The sequence below is a fragment of the Daphnia pulex genome, chromosome 3, assembly GCF_021134715.1.
Source record: "Daphnia pulex isolate KAP4 chromosome 3, ASM2113471v1".
In the NCBI taxonomy this organism is placed as follows: Eukaryota; Metazoa; Arthropoda; class Branchiopoda; order Diplostraca; family Daphniidae; genus Daphnia; species Daphnia pulex.
In genome coordinates this window covers 12,391,720-12,400,320 of record NC_060019.1, presented here as the reverse complement: position 1 = coordinate 12,400,320, position 8,601 = coordinate 12,391,720, and the positions used below count along the sequence as shown (strand labels likewise).

General features: G+C 40.1%; 3 protein-coding genes across 4 annotated transcripts; 2 read left to right on the top strand and 1 right to left on the bottom strand.

Annotated features, from left to right (window-relative positions):
- Positions 1-328: 328 nt before the first annotated feature.
- On the bottom strand, positions 329-2,353 carry LOC124189994 (small glutamine-rich tetratricopeptide repeat-containing protein beta-like). Of its 2 annotated transcripts, none has more exons than XM_046582510.1 (9): positions 2,192-2,353; positions 2,030-2,117; positions 1,837-1,959; positions 1,648-1,769; positions 1,442-1,591; positions 1,139-1,350; positions 1,015-1,066; positions 807-869; positions 329-732 (listed from the first exon to the last, which is right to left on the bottom strand). In XM_046582510.1, exons 2-9 carry the CDS (start codon positions 2,114-2,116, stop codon positions 594-596), a joined length of 948 nt encoding a protein of 315 aa, XP_046438466.1. In that variant the 5' UTR covers position 2,117; positions 2,192-2,353; the 3' UTR covers positions 329-593. The 2 variants fall into 2 exon arrangements, with proteins under 2 accessions (XP_046438466.1, XP_046438467.1); XM_046582511.1 differs by having other exon boundaries at positions 2,030-2,139; positions 2,192-2,348.
- Positions 2,354-2,697: 344 nt separating this feature from the next.
- Positions 2,698-4,058, top strand: LOC124190023. Its single transcript, XM_046582536.1, has 2 exons — positions 2,698-3,105; positions 3,214-4,058. The coding sequence occupies exons 1-2, from the start codon at positions 2,974-2,976 to the stop codon at positions 3,922-3,924; spliced, it is 843 nt and encodes a 280-aa protein (XP_046438492.1). The 5' UTR covers positions 2,698-2,973; the 3' UTR covers positions 3,925-4,058.
- A 320-nt stretch (positions 4,059-4,378) lies between these two features.
- LOC124190024 (mitochondrial import inner membrane translocase subunit Tim17-B-like) lies at positions 4,379-5,731 on the top strand. Its single transcript, XM_046582537.1, has 4 exons — positions 4,379-4,541; positions 4,783-4,882; positions 4,957-5,149; positions 5,231-5,731. Exons 1-4 carry the CDS (start codon positions 4,519-4,521, stop codon positions 5,404-5,406), a joined length of 492 nt encoding a protein of 163 aa, XP_046438493.1. The 5' UTR covers positions 4,379-4,518; the 3' UTR covers positions 5,407-5,731.
- Positions 5,732-8,601: the final 2,870 nt, after the last annotated feature.

The window sequence follows — 8,601 nt, the reverse complement described above, 5'->3', positions numbered from 1 at the left end:
TTGGAAGTTTTGAACTTGAATTAAGGCATTTCTAAAAATCTATGATACTTAATTGCTTCGGCCACTACATAGTTTATAACATGCACAATAAAAAACAATTTATTTGCTCTTTCCATCTCTGGCAAAAAGTTGAATCAGTGGAAAAATTGTTTTCTTGAACTGTAAAAAAACTAACGGCCCTGCAGTGTGAAACCGATTAAGAATGTTTCGACCGATTATTGTCAGAATTCAAATGCTTTAATCTATTCCCGCTGAATTGCCGTCGACTAATGTAATGGTAATTTTAATCTCGATTTCGAGCAAATATTGGTATGAAACGCAGAATATGTGATGCTCCATTTTTTCTTTTTACTCATTACCGCCTGCGTTTCTCATCAATTCGTACACATTCGTATGCATTTGAAGCAGGAATCGTTGAATACATATTACTATTACGTGCTTCACTGTATGATACTACCGACAGGTTGCAGTGATATAAAAAAAAACAATGAAAAATGGAGATGAAACATAGTGAAGAAGGGTTGAGTTAGGGGGGGGGGGATATCCTAGCAATAAACTGGGCCATCCAGTTGTTAGAACTGAGGTACTGAATTTTACTGAGGATCCTTGGCCTCCGGTTCAGAGGACGGGTCAAACGGATTGGGTCCACCTCCAGGTCCGCCCATCTGCCTCCTCAGTTGCTCGACCAATTCGGGATTGGTTGCCTGCATCTGATGAGCCAACTGCTGTCCACTGCCAAGAAGAAGGAAAAATATGTCGGCCGATCAGAATACATTCATCTCAATTTGTCTAAATGTGTATCTTACACTTGAAGCAGCGATTCCAGCCCACCACCTCCTTGTGCAGACCCAGTCATCATTTGATTCATCCTAAAAATAAATGAAATAAAATAAAATAATAAACAATGCAATTTTTGACATAAATATGAATACGTAGTATTTAATTTAAAATATCAGTTGAAGTCACGTCAAGATATATTTTCTTAAAAAAAATCACGGCAAAAGAGAAACTTACAGTTGCTGCATATTTGGATTGCTTAACATTTGCTGGGCCATAGACATCAAACCTAAAAAAAAAAAAATATTAAAAATTTAGCTCAATGAGCTACAAAGTTTAAAACATTTAACACACAATCTACCTGGATTGTTGAGCATAGCTCCCACATCAAGCCCTGGGATACCCATACCAGGACCCATGCCGGGAAGACGTTCAGCTCCGCCAGTCTGTTTAAGCTTTTCTTCGGCGATTTGAAGATTACTTTGGTAGCTTTCATTCTCTGGCTCCAGTTGAACAGCACGTTCATAGCACCTAACAGCATCACCATGTTGATTGAGACTTGCATGAGCCAAGCTAAACATAAAGAAGAATGTTTAAATGTTAATAGATTGAGCACAATTAGTAAAAATTAGTCAATGTTGAGTGAAACAGAAAAGTGGATTACCCCATTCGGCCATAAGCTTTGCTGTAGAGAGGATCAATAGTAATTGCTTTTTTACAATCATCAATGGCAGACTGATGCTGATTGAGCTTACTATGTGCTGCAGCTCTGTTGCAGAAATAGACTGCATTTCTCCCATCCAACTCAATGGCCCTAAAAACAAAGCATTAATTTAACATCAAAATACATTACAGATATTGAGAGCTTACTTTGAATAGCACACCAGAGCTTCAGTAAATTGCTCAGATTTCATCAGATTGTTTCCTTCATTTTTTAGTTTTTCAGCTTGAAGTTTGATGTCTTCGGGTACTTCAGCAGGAAAGGTTGGTATCTGAAGTCAAACAAGAGACTTGATAATAAATCATGTTAGATTGGAGTATTTAAAATATAAAACTCACTTCAGAAGCAACAGCATCATGAAAAATATCGAGCAAAGATTTGGAGACACTTAGAGATGTTGCGTCTTCAGGTGTCAGTTCAAAAGCAGTTTCTAAACACTGCACAGCAACCTCTAAACTTTCCTGCATATAGATTGTACAATAGTCAAACATTTAAAAATATAAGAACATGAAAATTTGGTGTTAAATCTACCTGAGCGTCAGGTGACAAGTTTCCGTATTGTTTTTGCTCAGCTAGAAATTGCACGATCGCCAGAGCTAGCCGCTTTACAGAGGACATTCTGAAAGATGTTTGGATCAAAACTGATACCTTTAGATTTTGATTCTTCACAGGAGTATTGACACTTGGCAATACCTTTAGCAAATCGACGGAATAAAAGTGACAGGACCAGTAAAATGTTGACACACGTGTCGAGTTTTTTCGTTCGTGTTCCTTTCACTTAGGATATGTAATACGACTACCGTGATGATTGGCGAAAATATTTTAGCAGGCGAACACGGACGGTTAAGCACCGTCCTCATAAGTTTAAGGCCAACCGACTCCATCCAGAGACTGGTAACTAGCGCTCGTATCCCTACCCTGCTCAACTAAATGCCAATGCAATACCAGAGGTCCAGAGCAGAGTAGTGGATTAAAGAATAATTTATGACCTCAAAGACTAACTGATGACTAGACTAAATTATGACTAACTGTATTCTAAGAAATGAATTTAGCAAGACGGACTATCCGAGAAATCTGACCGTGACACCCTCTTAGTTATTAGTTACCGACAAAATCCGCCGCGGACACCTGGCGCTTTTGAGTAGGCAATCTTCTGCAGCGGCGGATTTTGTCGATTGGACCCTAGAGGTTTGGACGTTAGTCGACAAACCCCTTGAATAACAATGTTTCACCAGCAATTTCAACAAATCTTAAATAAAAGATTAATTATAAAAAATAACGAAATTTTTGTGTAATGAATGATGGATTTTAGTGAATCTGCCACTCTGGTCACAGACTCGATTTGGTCATTAACTCGATTGATTTTGAGAAAAAACGGAAAAAGTGTAAAAAGATATGTTAATAGTCTCGCTCCCCCTCCTTACTTAATCGCCTGCTCCTCCTAATAGCTTCTTTCCAGGTAGACGTTAAGGTTAATGACGAAATTGTCTAATAGCGTTCGCAAATTCGTGGAGCCGCGCTATATAAGACGACGGCGAATGTCCAATCGACACCACAATCAGTTCATCTTCCACAGAAAAGATATCCACTCATCAGCAAACTCAATAGTAAGATACTAAGATTTTATTCAATAGCATTTAATTTAATTTGTAAAGTACCAAAGTTAAAAACAGATAAGATGATATCATTATTTTTTATTTCTCTTTTTGTAATAGATGGCTTCCTACGCCCCGATGCCTTATGCAGTCCCTCCCCCATCTTACGCTCCCCCATCTTATTACACAACTCCGTCTTATGGTGACGAATATGCTCCGATCCCTTTGACTCCGTTGGTCATCCCCGGCGATCCTCCTTCCGCCGGTGGAGGAGGTGGCGGTGGTCTGGTCACCAAGTTCTTGGCGTTGCCACTCATATTCGTTCTTCCCGTTTTACTTCCCATCATTGCAGTGGTTGTTGTTGTACTGGGAGGAGGTGGCGGAGGAGGTGGTGGAGGCAGACGACCGCTTCCTTTAGCTTCAAACGACACTGACATCTACGAAACAACTCCTTACTACGACGACAGCGCCTACGGAAACGACTACCAAGATGAAAACGAATACAACAAATTAAATCAAGACAGCCAGGATCGCAAGCGTCGTCAAGTGGAGAAGAACAAGAACATTTCCACCGCTGTTCCAGCGATGAGCATCGCCCAAGTCGAACGACTGACCCAAGTTGTTTACGCCGCAATCAACTCGCAGGAATGCATCCAGCGTCTCCTGTGTGAAGTTGGATCCTTGTCCCGCTCCTTCTCCAAAACAATTCAAACGGTAACCAAAGCTGTCGAGGATTATGTTCCTGAAAAGCTCAAAGATTCCTACCACGTCCTCACCAAAGTACAAAAATGCGAACAGTTTCAATGTGGATCCCTTAAAGTCAAGAAGTAACTCCCCTGATTATAAGTGCAATACAAAACTTTTTGTTTATTTAAAACTTGATTTGACTTGATGCTTATTTGCAATTCTTTGTGTGTTTTTGTGGAATAATACATCAGTGGGTCCGTAACCGAAAGTCGAATATCCGATAGAAGTTTTTTTCGAAACAGCATAATTGAATATACAAATTGCAGAATCGGATTATGTTGAGGGGATGCAGATGTAATATATTCATCTATTACTAGCAGTCGCTAGATGGAGTAGGTTCGACCATCCCAACTTTAAAACTCTGACGTAACCATAACCATACCTAACTTCTATGACTAGACAATCAAATCTGAAAATTAAGAATTCGGTTCTTGAAGGGTCTTGAAAGAACATAGATTTATCTAGACATAATTAAAGCAGTAAGAATACATCAAGTCTCAAAGGGACTAAGGGAGAAAACAAATGGGAAATGACGCAATCGATTGAAGCCAGTGATCAGGCAACAGCACGTGTGCATTAGAATGGAAATCTAGCAGACGACGTTCTTCCTTTTCAGTCGTTCTTCCTCATTTTCTGTGCTGAAATTTTTCAAGTCGCAGAAATCAATTAAATTAAACCATGGAGTACCAAAGAGAACCTTGGTGAATATAAGTTTTGTGTTTACTTTGAAGTAGATTAGTGAAAAAATCCTGTGAAAATATGACAGTTTTTGGTTAATCTAAGCATTTCGTTGCCGGTAGTGAGACGAAGTTGAAGCAGCGTGTGAATCTTACGTTGTAGTGCAATTCGTCCCATTGTGTTGTCATACTCTGACCACGAATATTTACTTTTGAATTTTGTTCTTAACTGTGTTTTTATTTGTTTTTTTACCAAATTTTTCAGCCCTTGGCGAATTGTTGATGACTGTGGTGGAGCCTTCACTATGGGAGCTATTGGCGGATCTGTCTTCCAAAGCATCAAAGGTTTCAGAAATGCCCCAAGTGTGAGTTGACATGTTTGTTTCATTTGTAAAAGTATTTGTCTTACTCATCTTCATTTTGAATTGCAAATGTACAGGGTTTCCAGAGGCGAGCATTTGGCAGTATAATTGCCATCAAAGAACGAGCACCAATTATTGGTGGAAATTTCGCAGTTTGGGGTGGAATGTTTTCCACCATTGATTGCACACTAGTGTACTTCCGTCAAAAAGAGGATCCCTGGAACTCAATCATCAGTGGATTTGCCACTGGTGGTATCCTTGCCGCTAGAAGTAAAATCAAGATTCTGTTTTTAACAACTTTTCAACCAACAAACTAATGAACCTTTGTCAATTAAATTTTGTGTTTCGCAGATGGTGCAGGTGCCATGATTGGCAGTGCAGTTGTTGGCGGTTTGATTTTGGCCTTGATTGAAGGCATGGGAATTATGTTTACGCGCATGACAGCTGATCAGTTCCGACCAATGGGACCTCCAACAGAAGAACCCATGAATTCTTCGCCTCCGTTCGGAAACCAGCAATACCAATAGCCAATTAAAGATCACAATTTAGCTAGACATTTTCTTGAGTTGTTCCCTTTTTTTCTCCCTCCCAGACTTGATTCTATTCATCCTCAAATTCCTCGTCGGTAGTGCTCGCACGCCATAGAACGCGATAGTCGAGTCAGTGATTTATATTAATTGATTGGGCTCACCATCACGCAGCCCCAATTATTTTGTCTTGGTACCGTATGTTTATCCCCGGCATTTTCCCTTGTTTTTTGTCTGCCGTGCCACACTGACATTTAAATGCCGCTGTTTGACGCATCTCAATCAAATGTATAAATAAACGGAACACAAGAACCACCAACAAAAACCCCCAAAAAAAACATTAACCTAAATTGCGCGCGAAATTTGTTTCGTGTCTTGACCATTTTACACTTAAAAAAATTTTTAGAAACAAAAGCGGCCAGGCTTCAAACGCCAAGGATTTTTAAAAACAAAAAATAGAAAAGGAATTTACTGTTGTTGTTGTTGGCATTCATCGTTTTGACGATGGAGAGACTGGCCTGTTATAGGACAAGGAAAACTGTTGAAGAAGAAGAAGAGACGTAATTTCTAAAGAGAGAGCGAAGAAGATACCGGAGACGAAAATGTAACTGGTTGCCATGAAAGGTCAGACGGCGTCGTGGCGGTCAATCGAAATTCAAAGCGGCCTCCGCGTCGCCGGAGCAATAACAATCATATGGGGAGAGAGAAATATTATGTTTAAGGGCTACCCACTACCAAGTCGCTATGCAAATCACGTGCCGTGTAGTACATAATAAAGACCGAGGCCAAAAAGATGGGGAGCCCAAAAAAAGAATGACCCCCTCAGGGGTTGCCGATGAGTCGATGAACGCGTGAACGGGCCAAAGAAACCCTACCTCACTCTCCCGCGTGTATTTCTTTTCTTTTTTCCTCCTCTTCTTGATTCTTCTTCTTCTTTCCTTTAAATACATTATCGCGGAATGCTGTATCGACCCCCCGAAGAAACGGGAACCTCTATATTAATGTTTTCTTTTTTTTCCTTTTTCTTGTAATTCTTTTTTCCCAGGTCTTAATGTCCGTCTCGCATCGGCAACCACGACATTATTAAGGTCACGCCCTGGTGTGTGTGTTATTCCACCATCACCCCCACGATCACGCTTAGACTTTTTCACCTCACTGATTGGGAACTTGGATAACGAAACAAGGAAGGACCTTATACTACCGCCAAATACAATCGTGTATTTTACTCTTGATTATATATTGACATTTAAATAAAACCTCGTCTCGCACTGCTGGACCTTTTCTATTAGGCACTGTTAGGCCCTTATACAAATCGGTGATAATGTTAAGGGAAATTTCACAATGGCTTTTTTCGGTTGGGCCTAAAAAAGGACAAAGGTCCCAAATTCTTCTTCCTAATCTTTTTTATTTTCTGTTTTTTTTTTCTTGTGTTACGTGTCAATCTATTACGTCGCTATTTTATTAGTGTATGTTTTTTTTTTTTAATCCAAACAACGATCGATCGGTAGGGGGGAAAAACAAGGATCGAAAAACGCCAGACTTTTAATGATTGAAAAGATAGTAGTTGGTTAAGAGATATACACTGAACAGTCAATCAAGCCCTTAACGTCAAAACTACAATCAGGTGTAATCGTTCAACGAGCTGACGTCTGCAAGTGCACCACTGACAGACTCCCCCCCTAAGGAAATTTGAAAAAATAAAACCGGTTGAAGTCGGCGGCGCCTAAACGAATAAAATGGCCGAGCGCGGTTCACTTGCATTTGAACTGGGTCAGAAACAATTCAAAGCGGCACCTCTGATAATCTTTTTTTTTCCGACACTTTATACTAGGCACGAACTGTGATGTCACGGCCTTTATTGTGTCCAAATGGGGGCAACAATTTGAAAATCGGCCGCCCGCGCGGGGTGGTCTGATCTGACGGCATTGTCAAAATAAATATTTCTCTCCACTGTATAAACAAGTCAATCATCATCGACATCAATATACGTAGGGTTCTGAAAATCACTTTGGATGGGGTACCGCGTGCCGTGGTATTAGTGTGTTGTGAGAGCCGAGAGTCGAGATGACGTCAGCTTTTTTATATAATCATAATACGTATACAAGATGAACGGAATGTCATTTGCTTGACTGACTGTCAGAACTAATCGAACTAGCGCCCCGAACGTTTTTTTTTTAAACGCGCGGTCTCTCTCTCTCCTTAAAAAATATTCTATTTCGGCCTTTGAAATTGAGAAAGTGACCTCTTTTGAACATACACACACAATCCCTTTTTTTCTTCTCATTCGGAATATATATATATATATATAGACCGATATATTCAATCAAAGCCAGAAACTCAAACCATTTCGAAAGAAGAAAAGTCACTTTTCTTCCATATGTCGAACAAGTTTGCTGGTTCTTTTTCAATATTTTTTATTTTTTTTATTTTGAATTAATTTTTTTTAACCACCGCAAACGACTTGATGGAGCGAATTAGGAAGGTGGTTCTGTCCTTGGTTATATCACATTTACAAAAAGGAATTTTATTTTTATTTTAGTTAATCGGGAAACAAACACGCGCGCCCAACGCTACTCAATTTGAATGTCTAGCCGCCAGGCAGATAAATGCCGTAATAATAAAGTGCCCAGCAGATTTCGTACGTATTTTTTTTTCAGCACCTGTTGAAAGTTGATGGAATACGTTATTTTATACACAGCAGTCGAATCAACCTGCTGTGTTGTTATATTTCCAACTGTTTAAAGTAGAGCAACCGTTTTTTCGTGTGTCGACGTGAAAACCCCCTTTTTCATTGTGTGTGTAATTGGTTGGTGCGGCTGGCCACACGCGGGATGAGTCTCAAAACAGCTGTGTTGACACGTCGTCCAGATATATATTCCTCCTATACAGAAACTTGTTTTTCTTCTCTATGCGTCTAATTTAGATTTTTCTGTCAAAAAAGAAAGAAAAAGAGGTCGGTCGCGATTTCACACGGGTGCGAAAGAGACGGGCGTCACGCCAAGGATTTCGGATTCAGTTAGAGACGCTCACGGTTGCGGCCTTGAGTACATAACATCTTCCCAGCACGACCCACTCTCTCTCTCTTCTTGTACTGTGTGTGTGTCTGAACGACGACTTGCGGCCCGTCGCTCCCCCTCGACGTCGGTTGGCCAGCAGCAGCCTATATTACCTTATTTTAGCATTAGTAACATACTG